General features: G+C 38.7%; 2 protein-coding genes across 2 annotated transcripts; both read right to left on the bottom strand.

Annotated features, from left to right (window-relative positions):
- Positions 1-5753: 5753 nt before the first annotated feature.
- LOC140021171 (uncharacterized) lies at positions 5754-6384 on the bottom strand. Its single transcript, XM_072071945.1, has 2 exons — positions 6130-6384; positions 5754-5981 (listed from the first exon to the last, which is right to left on the bottom strand). Exons 1-2 carry the CDS (start codon positions 6382-6384, stop codon positions 5754-5756), a joined length of 483 nt encoding a protein of 160 aa, XP_071928046.1.
- Positions 6385-6448: 64 nt separating this feature from the next.
- Positions 6449-10356, bottom strand: LOC140021170 (uncharacterized). Its single transcript, XM_072071943.1, has 6 exons — positions 10056-10356; positions 8358-9743; positions 7983-8180; positions 7626-7829; positions 6605-7346; positions 6449-6521 (listed from the first exon to the last, which is right to left on the bottom strand). Exons 1-6 carry the CDS (start codon positions 10354-10356, stop codon positions 6449-6451), a joined length of 2904 nt encoding a protein of 967 aa, XP_071928044.1.
- Between the last annotated feature and the right edge of the window lie 5533 nt (positions 10357-15889).

Genomic DNA, 15889 nt, shown 5'->3' with positions numbered 1-15889 from the left:
GTTGAGTAGTGACAGTTATTTGACAGGCATTTGCCATATTAATAGGCCATCATTGGCCGTTATCTTATTTTTATCACGCGAGAGTCGAGGAGATTCACAACACGTAAACTGGTCGAGGGATTCACCCAACGACGTCACAACACGTAAGATATTCACGAAAACATTTCACACAAGTCACCACTCGAAAGGCTAGTGTGATAAAGTACACACTGCTCATTTCGATGGATCAAAAATCGTTTTCCAAATTATCACATATCGAGTCAAGAAAGCACTTTAACCAAATAAGCATAGAACAAGCAGGGATACTCATTTTACAAAACCAAGTAGGTTAAGCAAGTAATCTAGCAAATTAAACATGTATCGAGTTCATATAGTCATTTGATATGGTTAATCATTTAACCAATTCCTGTTGGTATACAATGCAAGTATTCATTATTTATATAGACATGAGTATGGTAAAAACTTAACACTTAATAATCATGAAATGAGCATGTCCTAGACTTATTCAATTACGTATTCCTATATGGAACACTCACCTAGCAACAAGAGAAATAGGTTCAATTTGAAGTTCAAGCATTCTCTGTCGGATCCTCTTGAAGGTCCTCGTGTGCGCCTGAACAAATGGTAATAGTCTATCATTTATAATCCCTACTATTGATGAAGATCGTATCATAGTACAATCTTAGGAAAACTCTCATGAAACAAGCCTTAATTATCCTAAATCGAGACTCTCAAGCGAGGTTTTAAGGTACAAGAGAAATTAAGTCTACATCATGAAAATCAAGGATAAAACATTTGAATAATATCGAAAGAATAAGGAGTACTTGAAAAACTCCCTTCCGTGGAATTCGGAAAATTTTCAGTTTTGATACGATACTTTGAAAAATCGTATCTCACATTCTACATGTCAAAAATTGGAAAACTTGGTACCGTTGGAAACCTCTTCCAAAGTACTAAAAGTTCCTAGAATAAACTTTTCTAAGATTCCACATGGAAAGCATTCAAAAATAAGCTCAAAGTCTCTGTTTTGGTTCATAAGGCAGATTTAAGTTGGTTTTTTTTGGCCAATTTTGAAAACTCGGCAAAATTCACTTGATTGGAACTAGCCCTTGAAATTTGTAACTCAATTAGTGTTGTAAACCAAGAGTATAACAAAACAGACAGAATGAGAAACAGAGTTTTGAGCACCAAGGTACGGTAGCTCAAAGTTACTAAAATTTTCTTGTTAAACAAGGGTTTTCAAACTCAAGTCATAAACTTTGGTAATTTATTTGAGTCATGAAACGGTCTCAGAATAACACCATAATTAGCAGTATAATACTACCATATAAGGGCTATTCCTCTGTCAAATTTCATAGAAAAATATGCACGGGAAGTCACTTAACAAAATCACTCAAGTTTCCAAAATTTTAAGGCAAGGCTGCTTTGTGTATGAAAATTTCCTTTTCTAAACTTTTGACCAAGAGAAAATCCTCTCAACATGGTTCATTTGTATAGGAAAAATCTAAAGAACATTCATGGTACCTTTGGTGGGTGTTTAACACCAAGAAATTTAATTAGCAAGTCTATACCAAGCCTTGCATCAAATCTGTCCAAAAGTTAGGATTTCCAAGAGTATGGCAGGTTCCGTATTTTGATCACCACTCACTCAATTCAACTCGGAATTGAGTATGGTTGGTGGCGTTGGAAAATAAATTTGTAGGGCTATAATTTCACAGAAGAAACCATTTTCAAATTCCATTCACAAACAACTCGTTTTTGAGCATCAAGATACAAGTCCTGTCCTGTCTCCTGGGGAGAAACGAAACAGGACAGTGATTTTCAATCGAATGGTGTGGCTCACTCAAGTGGAACCGGAATGTGCATTTGGTACCAATGGAAAGCTAGGAATGTCTAGTTTCGAATGCCACTGACGGAACTCAATTTCGACATCGGAGTACAGAGTTATGGCCAAAACAAGTCTGGCTGTCTAGTAGTGACGGGAATCATTTCCCAGTTTTGGCAGATTTTCTAAATCTCAACACGCACTCACCCGAATTACGTAAAATTTCGAGGAAACTTTAAACACAGCCTATATTTCACATTTACATCAGAAACAAGTCAATTGGCCTTCAAGAAATTACACTAAATTGCACAAAAATAGTAGGGCAGAAACAGCATCTTCACATGCAACTCCTCATTTGACTTCCTTTTCAATTTTTCCACTTAACTCTACTAAATTAGCACTTAATCAACACAATCAGCATCCAATCCTAGCTAATCAGATCATCCAAGTCATTGTGGAATTTCATAGAGCCCACTCACCAATTTTCCAACCAAAATTTGTCGACTTTCCAAGTGTATTTCGGCCGGCTATTTAAACAATTTCACCAAGAATTTAGCACTTGTAAAAAAAATTACTCAAATGGCCAAGAGCTTCATCAATCATTAGCTCTTAGCATCCAACAATCAATTCTTTCAACAACTTAACCAAAATTTTAACTCAAGAACATAAAAGAAAGTCACGGCAGCTCCACTTCACAAGGAATTCTAGAAATTCAGATTTCCCCTTTTCTCTTTTTTTTTTTTTTTTTCTATCCTATCCTCGGCTCAAGCATCACATGCACGGCTAGATTAATTGACTACCTATCCGTTTTGGTTCCAGAATCAGATTTCAAACCATAGCCAAGTTCGATTATCAACAAAATCATTCATCAACCATAAATTCATTCAATTTTTCCCCCGGTTAACTTGCATGCAAACGGATTCTGCTCTTCTCATTTTTTTTTTCTTACTTAATCAAAGCTGATAATCATAATGCAAAGCGTAATTACCTAGTTTATGATTAGCTAAACGCATATCTAATCTCAGATTATCACAGATTGGCCGATTACAAGCTGAATTTCCAGCTCAAGCTCTTGGCAGCTTCAATTTTCATTCATGATCACATTTCTGGTGTCCCAATTCATCATCCAAGTGCTTAAACATCACATGCAAGCCCTTAAACAATTTCGTCTACCTCTAGTGAGCTAATCTAAAACCAGAATCTACCTCAGCTGGAAGCTTAGTTCGCGCGTCAAGCTGCTGCGATTTGTTTTTCCCCCTCGGCTCGCTGATGGGCTTGGGATTTGGTTGATTTGCTTGGCTGTTGCAGGCGGTGGAGTTGATGAAGAAAATGATGGTTCTCGGTCCCCTTCACCAGCTCGCAGGTGAGACGAAGAAAACAACAAGCCTCTCTCTCTTTCCTTCAAGCCTATGGACAGAGACAGAAATGGAAGGCTCGGTTCTCTCTTTCTTTTCGCTCTCGGTTCGTGGCCGAGGAGAAAATGGTAGTGGGGTGTTGTGATGGAGGGGAGCTAGTGTAATGAAATAAATATTGTGGAGATGAGCCGGTAGTTTATAAGATGTAGTGCTGCAGTGGAGAAATGGATCCAGCGAGGATGAAGTGTTTAGATTGAAGCTTGCCCGAGGAGTTTCGATAGCTCTTGTTCCTTTTATTGTTCCTCTCCATCGTTAATATCAAGGCAGCCCGTAATGCTTCTTTAGTCGGTAGATTGATAGGTCCTAAGCTTCCCACTCAATCTATAGCCTATTGGTCGTATAATGGATTGGTTAATATGAAGGATTAGTTTAGCCTTTCGGCATTAACACATCCGAGTTACCAATCTGAAATTTTCTCCTTAAATCCCTTATTAGCTCCTAATCTTATTTCTATCTCCTTAACCTCACAATTCTTACACATTCGAATTTTTAGGAAATTGATTAAACGAGTAACGAAGCACTAAAATATGTTTAGTTAATCTATGAATTCGTATGTAATAATTTCCAATGGCGGAAATGGAGATAATACGGGCATGGTTAATTTTGAAATGGAGGAGGGCTGATTTAGTCTTTTAGCATCTTATTCGACCTTCCACTTAAGTCCTCATTCATAAGCTAATTCCAAAATTTTACTTCAAATATAATTTGAATGCCCAATAATATACTAATCTCGCAGAGGTTTGATTATCGAAGTTTTAACGTCCTAAGTATACTAAGTATACTTGTATCGATTTTGTCTAAAATTTATCAACTGCATTTTAATACTAAGGTTCCTATTAACCCTTAACATTATTAACGATTAAACTTAGCTTTCGGAATTTAAAGAATTTGTTTTAAGGCAATAATATTAATCTAACTCTAGGAATATTAATTTAGAATAACAAAACCAATTAATTGAATATTTGGCACAATGGTATTATTTTTCACATAAATTATTATTATTGTTATTATTTTGTTTTAATAACTCAAGAAAATAAAATAAATTCAAAATATATGTAATTTCTCGAATCGATTATTTACTCCAGTCGCGTATTTACTATTTTCACCTAACGAGCCTTCAGAAATTAAATTTTGAAACAAATCGCTTTAAAAATATAACTAAGCTATGGATACATTTAATTAGGCCTAAAAAGGTTAGAAAATAATAATCGGAGAAATCGGGTGAGTAAATACTTATTTGAGCCAATAAAATAAATAAAATAAGCAAAATTTTCGGGTCCTCACAGAAACTTCCAGCTCAAGCTCTCGGCAGCTCCTTCTCAAACAGATTTTTCTATGACTTAAGCTATCATCTAACCACGCAATCCCACATGCATGCTTATAGTCAGCTTCATCAACCCATAAACAACTCTTCTAAGTTCAGAAATTACCTTAGCTTCAAGCCTAAAACACACGACTAGCAGCTGCAAAATTTTCTTTCTCTCAGCTATCCAGAAATGCCGCCTGCCAGCTCTTCCTCTCCCTTGCTCCAACTTGCGACTAGGATGAAGGAAGCTCGGTCCTCAGAACCTTCACCAGCTCACGGGTACAAGGATACAGAGCAGCAGGTTTTCCTCTGTTTTTTTTTTTAGCTCACGGACAGAAAGAAAAGAAACAAAAGGCTCGGCTCTCTTTCTCTCCTGCTCTCCAATCGCTGCTCACGGCAGATTAAGGAAATGGAAATGTGGAATGGGAGGCTCGGCTCACCCTCTCTCGGTCGTTAGTTCCAAGGCAGAAGGAGGATGTGAAATGGAGTTGTTGTGATGCTTTGTAGTTGTGGTAATAGAGATGAGATATATTGAGGTATTGTGAGTGGGTTGGGTCGGCAACCGACATGGAAGGTGCTGGAATGGTCCGGCAGAAATTGGAAGTGTTGGAAGCTACGTTTGCTCAGGAAATTTTTATTTTTCCGTGGCTGCTTGGTGAGTTTAAATTGGAAGAGGGCTATTTTGGTCTTTTCACAATTCATCCGAATTTCCACTTAAGCCCTCACTTCTAAACTAAAACCAAAATTTTATCCCAAATGTAATTCTAATGCCTACTAATATTCTACCCTCGCAAAAATTAAATTATCGAAATTCAACATCCTAAAAATAATGATAAGGATTTTGAACCTAAATCATCATTAACTTAGTTCTAAATTAACGTTTTTAACACATAATATAACTACCGAAAATCACAGAACCAAAATCAAGACAATAAAATAGTCTACATAAAAAAAAATATTAATATATCCAAACAAGTCAAATAATACAATATTTTGCACAAATAAATTATTTGCAACCTAAACAAAAATATATATATATATTTTTTTTTTGCACACTTACTCAAGAGCAATTAATAATAGAGTTCATTAAAGGTCAAAAAGGCAAATACAACATGCACATGTTATGTATACATGTGTATCTATTTTTTTTCAAGGTTCTCACATCCTTCCCCCCTTAAATGAATTTTGTCCCCAAAATTCTCACCTTCTAATGAAATAACTCAGGGTATTTCCTCTGCATATCTTCTTCCAGTTCCCAAGTTGCTTCCTCTATTCCATGATTTTTCCATAAAATCTTCACCAAGGGAATTCTCTTACTTCTCAATTCTTTCACTTCTCTTTCCAAAATCCTAACCGGTCCTTCCTCATAGGTTAATGATTCATCTACTTCAATTCCTTCCAATTGCAACACGTGGCTTGGATCGGGGTGATATTTCTTGAGTATGGATACATGAAATACATTGTGGATCTTGACCATGCTCGGAGGTAATTGCAGTTGATACGCCACCTTTCCGACTTGTTTCAAAATTTCAAAAAGGTCCGATATACCTTGGCTTTAACTTTTTACCCTTTTTGGACCTTACCCCGCCCTTCACGGGTTTAACTCTTAGGAACACTTTGTCTCCTACTTCAAATTCCAAATCTTTCCTTCTTGTGTTGGCGTAGCTCTTTTGCCGACTCTGGGCAGTTTGAAGCCTTTCCCTAATTAGTTTCACTTTCTCCTGAGCTTCTTCCATCCAAGGTATAACCGTTGGATCTAAAATTTTCCTCTCTCCTACTTCATCCCAATGAATCAGAGATCGGCACCTCCTCCCATACAATGCCTCATAAGGTGCCATTTGAATTGAGGCGTGATAACTATTATTATAGGCAAATTCTACTAAGGCCATATACTGACTCCATTTACCTCCAAAATCCAATATACACGACCTCAGCATATCTTCCAATGTCTGAATTGTCCTTTCTGACTGCCCGTCTGTCTGGGGATGATAAGTGGTACTAAACTTCAACTTGGTCCCCAATGTCTCTTGAAATTTCTGCCAGAAACGTGAAACAAACCTTGGATCACGATCAGACACAATGCTTATAGGAATACCATGTAACCTCATAATCTCTTCTGTGTACAACTTGGCCAATTTTTCCAAAGTGAAGCTCATACTCACAGGTAGAAAATGTGCGGACTTGGTAAGCCTATCAACTATTACCCAAATTGCATAAAATCCTTGTTGACTCCTAGGCAAACCTGTTACAAAATCCATGGTTATGTGGTCCCACTTCCATTCAGGAATTTCTAGTGGTTGTAATAAACCAGAAGGTTTCTGATGTTCAGCTTTTACTTGTTGGCATATTAGACATTTTTGTACAAACTTTGCCACGTCCCTTTTCAAACCATCCCACCAGTATAATTCTTTCACATCGTGGTACATTTTATTCACTCCTGGGTGTATAGTATACCTTGATCGATGTGATTCTTGTAGAATTTCTTTCCTTAGCTCTTCATCAGCTGGAACCACGATTCGATCTCGAAACCTTAATATTCCTTCAGACCCTAGCTTAAAGTCTAGGTTTTCTCCTTTTTGTACTTGCTCCAACTTTTTCTGAACCGTAGGGTCCGTTTTCTGTGCCTCTTTAATACGCTTCAATAATGGTGATCTCAATGACAAGTTCCCAAACAAAATTTTCAATCTCTCTAAGCGAGGGTTCCAAACACTAACTTCTTCTAGCATATCCCATTCTTTTACCATTAACCCTGCTACTTGGGCTTTTCTACTCAAAGCATCTGCTACCACATTGACTTTTCCTGGGTGGTAGTTGATTGAACAATCATAATCCTCCAAAAACTCCACCCATCTCCTTTGTCTCAAATTCAATTCCTTTTGAGAGATTAGGTACTTAAGGCTCTTGTGGTCCGTAAAAACTTCAAAGGTCACACCGTACAAATAGTGTCTCCATTTCTTTAAAGAAAAGACCACCGCAGCCAGTTCCAAGTCATGCGTTGGGTAATTTTGTTCGTGCGACTTCAACTTTCTAGAGGCATAAGCGATCACCTTACCCTTTTGCATTAGTACACATCCTAGACCTTCCCTGGAGGCATCAGAGTATACGACATAACCTTCTACTCCATCAGGCAATGTCAAAACAGGAGCTGATGTTAAGCGCCGTTTTAACTCTTGAAAACCTGATTCGCACTTTGGAGACCAAATAAACTTATTATCTTTCTTTGTCAGCTCTGTCATAGGTCCAGCAATATTTGAAAAGTCCTTAATGAACCGCCTGTAATAACCTGCTAGCCCCAAGAAACTTCTAACCTCAGTTGGAGTTTCTGGCTATTTCCATATTGTGACTGCCTCAACTTTTGCCGGATCTACTGCAATTCCATCTTTCGATACTTTGTGCCCCAGAAAAGCAATTTCATCCAACCAAAACTCACACTTACTAAATTTAGCATACAATTTATGCTCTCTTAAAATCTGCAGAACCACTTTCAAATGTTGGGCATGTTCTTCTCGAGTCTTAGAATATACTAAGATATCATCAATAAAAACTACTACAAACTGATCCAAGTACTTCTTAAAGACTCTCTGCATTAAATCCATGAAAGCAGTTGGTGCATTATTTAATCCAAATGGCATGACTGCAAACTCAAAATGACCATATCTTGTATTAAAAGCAGTCTTAGGAATGTCCTCCTTCTTGATTCTCAACTGATAATACCCTTGCCTCAAGTCCAGCTTGGAGAAAACTACTGATCCTTGCAACTGATCAAATAAGCTATCGATCAATGGTAGAGGGTATTTATTCTTAATTGTACCCTCATTTAAACCTCGATAATCAATACATAATCTCAGGCTTCCATCATTTTTCTTAACAAATAACACAGGTGCGCCCCATGGCGAATCACTTTCTCTAACAAAACCCCTTTCTATTTTCAGTTCTTTTAGCTCTGCAGGAGCCATCCGGTACGGAGTCTTAGAAATCGGGGCCATTCCCGATACTAGTTCAATCTTAAACTCCACTTCTCTCTCCGGAGGTAATGTTTTTAATTCTTCGGGAAACACATCTGGAAATTCCTTTACGACTGGTACATCTTCAACCTTCACTTGATCACTGGAAGCATTGATCAAGAAAGCTAAGACGCCTTGTGCTCCTCGATGTAACATTTTCCTTGCCCGAACTCCCGAGATCATAGCAGATGATGCTAACATATCTTTCACATCCAACTTTAGGGTTGCTTCTCCAGGAATCCAAAATTCCACTACTTTTTCTCTACAATCAAGTTTAGCATGGTAATGAGTTAGGAAATCCATTCCTATGATAACATCATACCCTTTTATGTCCAAGCTAACTAGATCTACTAGCATCTTACACTCTCCAACCCAAAACTCGCAGTTCTTATAAGCTAGACTAGCAATTATACCCTTACTATCCATAGGTGTCCTAACTTCAAGATCAAAGGGTAATCTAACAGGTTGTAGATCAATTCCGGACATAAAATTTGGGTTCACAAATGAATGAGTTGCACCAGGATCAATTAGTACTCTAGCTAAGCGATGAAAGATTGGAAGAGAACCTTCCACGACCTCCAAGGAATCAGGCACAGGCTGATCGTCTATAGCATAAACCCTAGCCGGAACTTTCGGCCTATCTCCTCCAGAAATGGCTGGTCTAGCATTCAGGGTACCACCGTCTTGCATTTTCGGGCAACCGAAAATCTGGTGCTCGCTGCTTCCGGACCTTAAGCACTTTCCTCCTTTCTTCCAACATTCATCCACGGTATGGCCAGCCCTCTTGCAATACCCACAAGTTACCTGAGGGGTGGTCACACGACCTCCTTGCGGAGCATTCCTAGTTTGACTCCTTCCACTTGGTCCTCCTCTGGTACCGATATCTCTTCTTCCGGTACCCCTCGCCCCAGCTCCTCTTGCTATAGCGCCTCGTAGAGCTCCAGAATTATTTACTCCACCCGTTCCTCGACCCACTTTGGCCGGTGGAGGATTTGCATAAGTCGGCTCCCGACTGCTGTTAGGGCCAAATCTTTTCTTGGCCTGGAAGGATTTTACCTGAGCTCTAGCAATTTCCACTCTCTGAGCTCTCTCAACGGCATCAGCAAAGGTATCTAACCGAACAACAGCTAATCCTTCCTGGATTTCCACATTTAGTCCCTGCACGAACCTTCTTACATGCCTTTGCTCCGTGGCTACCAATTCGGGAGCAAAACGGGACAATTTCGTGAATTGGATTTCATATTCGACGACACTCACCGCCCCCTGCCTACACTTGATAAAGTCGTCCTCTCTTTTCTCTTGAATGAGAGGGGGTAGAAACTTGGCGTTGAACTCCCGAGTGAAATTCGTCCAAGTCCTAGGAATATGGTTTCTGTCCCAATTAACCCTAATTAGGTTCCACCAGGAACGAGCAGCTCCCTCAAACTGGAACGCTGCAAAAGTCACCTGCCTCTCTTCCGTATAATTTAGAGCGGCGAAAATGTCAGAGATCCTTTCCTACCAACCTTCAGCTACCTCAGGTTCTGGACCTTCGTAGAACTTAGGTGGTCCAAACTTCAAAAATCTCTCTAATGCCCGGTCCTCAGTATCGATTGGGCCTGCTTGGTGATGCACCGCTCTCGGAACTGGTTGCTCAGTCATGCGCTCTAACACATCAGTTATTCTATTGATTGCGGTGGCCACAGGGTCTCCGGCCACATTTCCCTGACCATGGTCTTGATTGACCTCAGGTTCCCTATCACCACTACCCTCAGGGTGTTGTATAGTTGCTCTCCCACGCGCTCTACCTCTAACTTGCCGATCCATAGCCTAATTATGCCTATATATCAATAGAGTAATTAATCGAAGATATCGTTATTTATTTACTTATTATCACTAAGTAAAGTCAATGTGAATATCAAAAGAAAGAAGATAAAACACTTAAAAGCATATATTTACATACCAAAGTTCATATAACTAGCAGGTTAGGGTGCCTCCCGAAAGTAGGGCACACAAGTTAACAAATATATACAGACAATCCCTTAAACCAAAAATAGGGATATAGTGCCTCAAAAGTAGGCCATCTAGCTAGACAAAATGCTAAGACCTAAACGAGTGTCACCCTAACTAACCCTAGATATGTAGGTACAACTAGATCAAATCTAGTCTAACCCTCAGCAGGGCTACCAGGAGCAACGTCCTCCTCAGGGTCCTCCTCCACACCTGCCTGAGCAGTACCCTCAATGATCCCCATGACCTCGTCTATCATCATAGTAGCATCGGCCCAAATGCCCGCACTCCTGTCTCGTACCTCCTCAGCTACTCGAGTCAATCGAGACCTCTGTCTCCCTAACTCCTCACGAGCAGCCTCTGTCCTAGCCCTCTCGACTGCTAACCTCTGCTCGAGCTCGACTATACGATCCATCTGAGTATCAACCATGATGCTCAGCTCCTCGACATCCTGGGTCAAAATGTGATTAGCGTCCCTCAGCTGGCGACGCTCATCGTCCAAAGATAGCACTAACCTGTTAGGGTAGGCATACGTGACCCTACACTCACATCGGGGAAACCTATCAGCGGGTGAGTACCGTATACGAGGTCCTCCGTCTTGTGGCCTATAGGAAATAGACCTAAGAGGCTCTACATGTCCGTTAGCCACTCCATTACCATTAGCATGACCATTTCCGTTTTCCATGCCTGCAAAATAACCAAAGTTCAAAGGTTAATACTTAAATAGCTAACTTATTCCAAAACGGCTTAAAATGCGTCTAACTGTCTCGCTTCTTAATTCTAAAAGGTTCAGGGCTTCTAACACTCCTAGTGAACCATTCCAATAATTTTCCTAACATAGGCTCTGATACCACCTGTGGCGACCCCACTTCTCCCTAAGGCGAACCAGAGGGTTGGCGGGTCGTCTGCCTAGCTCTCGCCAGGACTCACGCAAGCAAATCGACCACTAATCCCCGTGTGACTTAAATCAAAACACAATTTGTCAACCGGACATGCCAAACCGATAAACAACTGGAATATTAAAACACATTAACTTCAGAGATAACATTACCAATGAACATCCAACCGTTCACTCCTAAGTACGTCTCCGACTAGATCACCACGGAAATTCAAATATACAATACAAGCCACATAGTAAGTAAAAAAAACTCAGATAAATTAATACAAGCCAAATCTTAGGGTTTGCAATTTTCCAGCTTCAAGTGACAACCCAAAACAAGGATACAAGGTCAATCTGAAATAATATTTACACAAACGAAAAGATAAGCTTCAAGTCTCTCGATTTCCAGGACCTGTTAAGGAAAACAAATATCGTGTGGTGAGCTTAAACTCAGTGGTGCCCAAAACATGTGATCATATAAACAAATAGCAAATAACAATTTCAAACTTAAATTCACAAGTAGGAAAGCGTGTAACAGCACAGGGTAGGATACAGGGCTCTCAGGAGCCATTTTCCCTGCACTTGATCATAATGAGCCGTAGTTGACCCTCCGTCAACTTTCACTATCTATAGTCCATGTAGATTCGTCATTTTTTTCCCTTAACACGCTCCAACCAACTTGCACCCCCTACCGGGCCCGAACGCCAAACAGGAGAGTGGTAATACTCGAGTATACCTTAGGGACTGGTCGAGGAATTCATCCAACGACGTTGCGTCCAACAAGAGGTTAGTATAGACTGGTCGAGGAATTCACCCAATGACGTTGCGTCCAACAAGAGGTTACCAAGTCAGGATAAGAGTCCTTTCCACCCTTAAGGTGTAGTACACTCCCCTGCCTAGTGATTAACAAGTACAAGCATGTATTCATGAAAACATTTCAAGCAAATCACCACTCGAGAGGCTAGTGCGATAAAGTACACACTGCCACTTCGATGGCTCAGGAAAATCACTTTCCAATTATCACATAACAAGTCCAGAAAGCACTTTAACACGTTTATCATGGAACAAGCAGGGACACTCACCAAAAATGAAGCTCAAAAGTCACGCTGGGAATCGTAGTCCAAGTCCTCGCTAAACCCTAGAAATCCAAGTTTTAAAACTATAAGTTTTACTAAACAAACCTTTGATTTGTATACAAAAATTATCTTATATAAAACTTATTTAATTCCTCGGAACAAATCAATAACTCTTTTAAAATCAAAGCTAGTTAAAGAAATAAAATGTTTCGTGTGTTCTTTAAAGATACTTCCCCCCTAGAAGGCAAACTAGAACCAACGTGGTTCAAACAAATTTTCTTGCCGAACAAGTTTTCTATGTCTTTTATTTGAAACTACTCAAATCTAGTGTTTTTTTTTCCAAATTTCCTTTACAACAACTAGTCAAGAATAATTTTTATGAAAAACTTTAAAGTTTGGAAATTAATGCAAATTTTCCCTAAAGGTAATAAAACTAGCTTAAATAAAAAAAACATTAACTAGTCGACAAGGTTTTTTTAAAAGTCCTGATATTTAAATTTTAACATTAACGTACTATGCTATATATATATAGGTTGTTATTAAGGCAAAATATTACCACAAGGCTTGATTTAAAGGTATTTGAATTCAAAAGATTAAAATGGACTTCACGATTCCAATTTGCCTATATAGCTAAAACCAATTCAAATACAAATGTCACTAGGGCTCCATCAATCATTAGCCCTAGGTTTCAACAGATTCAGTTCCAAACAAAATTCAATAAAGAAAGTCCAAGGTATCAAGACAATCAAAAACACAACCCATGGACCTCCCAAGTACATTTCAGCCAACCATTTGAACAAATTCACCACAATTAAATTCTTGCAAAAACTCCTTAAATGGTCAAGAGCTTCATCAATCATTAGCTCTTGACAACCAATACTCACTTTCAAACGCCAATCCATTCAAAACAAGAAGAAAACTACAGCCAACTTGAGTTCCAAATGATTCAAAGAATTTTAAATATCCATTAAACCTTCCACTTTTACTTGCTAAAATCACTAAACATATAGCTCATAACCTGCTCAACTTAAACTAGAGCAAATAATACATGAATCCAGAAAATCAACTCGCTAAAAACTTGAACTAGTACGGCTAGCAACTAAGCACAAATTTCCAGCGAAGATATTCCAAAATTTTCAACAAGGAGTTCCATCCTTAGCTTGCTTTAAACACTAAACACTTAGCATGCATTTTGTCCAACATGGAATGAGTCAAATGATAAATGATTTCAACAAATTATTCCACCAATAAATCCCCACAAATCTGTCATCAGCTAGGGTAAAGTTTTCCAGCAATTGGTAGCTGAAATTTGAAACTTTCTCCATAATTCCTCATTTTTTTTCCATTTCAGCTCAACATGCAAAGTGCAATTATCATGCTAAGGAGCATCTTGTGCAATAATATGAAATTTATGACCAAAGATTCAAAAGAAAAAGTTGGAAAAACTCTGTTTCTTCCTCTCGGCTAAAACTAAGAAATTCCAGCAACTAATTGATCATAGAGTCCAAATTTTCACGGCTGAATCACTGTGTTTATTACCCAAAACTAACATGCAAGGCTACTTAATGAAATTACTTATCATAACTAGTTCAAATCAAGTTTGGTCGGCAACTATAATCATCCACAATTCCAGAAATTCTGTTCACCATCCTTGGATGAACTTGCATGTAGCCGTTCACTATTTCATTTTTTTTTTCTCTTGCTTAGCCGGGCCAATAAACCTCCTGCAAAGCTTAATCATCTGAATTTAATTAGTCAAACACCTAACCAAGTGAACATCAACCACTTTCCAGCAGATTTCATACTAAAATACCCATGCAAATTCCAAAACAACTCCAACGGCTAAGCTGGAAAAATTAGTTCAGCAGTCCAGAAATTTTTAAATAAAACTTTCCAGCCATGCAACCGAATTCCTAGCCATAAAGTTCACATGCAACACTAAATAAAGAACTATCTATCAGGTTGAGTCCAAAATTAATCTCAGATCATCACAACTAGCAAATTAAAAACCGAAACTTCCAGCTCAAGCTCTCGGCAGCTTCACTTCCTTCTCAAACAGATTTTTCTATGACTTAAGCTATCATCTAACCACACAGTCCCACATGCATGCTTATAGTCAGCTTCATCAACCCATAAACAACTCTTCTAAGTTCAGAAATTACCTTAACTTGAAGCCTAAAACACACGACTAGCAGCTGCAAAATTTTCTTTCTCTCGGCTATCCAGAAATGCCGCCTGCCAGCTCTTCCTCTCCCTTGCTCTAACTTGCGACTAGGATGAAGGAAGCTCGGTCCTCAGAACCTTCACCAGCTCACGGGTACAAGGATACAGAGCAGCAAGTTTTCCTCTGTTTTTTTTTAGCTCACGGACAGAAAGAAAAGAAACAAAAGGCTCGGCTCTCTTTCTCTCCTGCTCTCCAATCGCTGCTCACGGCAGATTAAGGAAATGGAAATGTGGAATGGGAGGCTCGGCTCACCCTCTCTCGGTCGTTAGTTCCAAGGCAGAAGGAGGATGTGAAATGGAGTTGTTGTGATGCTTTGTAGTTGTGGTAATAGAGATGAGATATATTGAGGTATTGTGAGTGGGTTGGGTCGGCAACCGACATGGAAGATGCTGGAATGGTCCGGCAGAAATTGGAAGTGTTGGAAGCTACGTTTGCTCAGGAAATTTTTATTTTTCCGTGGCTGCATGGTGACTTTAAATTGGAAGAGGGCTATTTTGGTCTTTTCACAATTCATCCGAATTTCCACTTAAGCCCTCACTTCTAAACTAAAACCAAAATTTTATCCTAAATGTAATTCGAATGCCTACTAATATTCTACCCTCGTAAAAATTAAATTATCGAAATTCAACGTCCTAAAAATAATGATAAGGATTTTGAACCTAAATCATCATTAACTTAGTTCTAAATTAATGTTTTTAACACATAATATAACTACCGAAAATCACAGAACCAAAATCAAGACAATAAAATAGCCTACATAAAAAAAATATTAATATATCCAAACAAGTCAAATAATACAATATTTTGCACAAATAAATTATTTGCAACCTAAACAAAAATATATTTTATTATTTTTTTTTTTTTGCACACTTACTCAAGAGCAATTAATAATAGAGTTCATTAAAGGTCAAAAAGGCAAATACAACATGCACATGTTATGTATTTATGTGTATCTATTTTTTTTCAAGGTTCTCACACATGGCACCAGTTTTGGCTCTACCAAATGAAAAGGACAGTTTCATTGTATATACTGATGCTTCGAGGGAAGGATTGGGGTGTGTATTAATGTAAAATGAAAATGTGATTGCCTTTGCCACTAGGAAGTTAAAATTTCATGAGTAAAATTATCCGATCCATGATTTGGAATTAGTAGTTTTTACTTTGCCCTGA

The sequence above is a fragment of the Coffea arabica genome, chromosome 11e (assembly GCF_036785885.1).
Source record: "Coffea arabica cultivar ET-39 chromosome 11e, Coffea Arabica ET-39 HiFi, whole genome shotgun sequence".
NCBI classification, from domain to species: domain Eukaryota; kingdom Viridiplantae; phylum Streptophyta; class Magnoliopsida; order Gentianales; family Rubiaceae; genus Coffea; species Coffea arabica.
Note: the sequence above shows the minus strand (reverse complement) of the source record. Positions and strands in the feature narration are given on the sequence as shown.

What these genes read in the sequence shown, in the direction of transcription:
- LOC140021171 (XM_072071945.1), bottom strand. Translation starts at nt 6,384, where the DNA reads ATGGCACCTTATGAGGCATTGTATGGGAGGAGGTGCCGATCTCTGATT. An exon ending in TTAAACCCGTGAAGGGCGGG is followed by an intron (nt 5,982 to 6,129) that starts GTAAGGTCCAAA and finishes TCCATACTCAAG; the next exon opens with AAATATCACCCCGATCCAAG.
- LOC140021170 (XM_072071943.1), bottom strand. Translation starts at nt 10,356, where the DNA reads ATGGATCGGCAAGTTAGAGGTAGAGCGCGTGGGAGAGCAACTATACAA. An exon ending in CTCTGATGCCTCCAGGGAAG is followed by an intron (nt 7,347 to 7,625) that starts GTCTAGGATGTG and finishes ACTACCACCCAG; the next exon opens with GAAAAGTCAATGTGGTAGCA. An exon ending in GTGTCTGATCGTGATCCAAG is followed by an intron (nt 6,522 to 6,604) that starts GTTTGTTTCACG and finishes ATCCCCAGACAG; the next exon opens with ACGGGCAGTCAGAAAGGACA.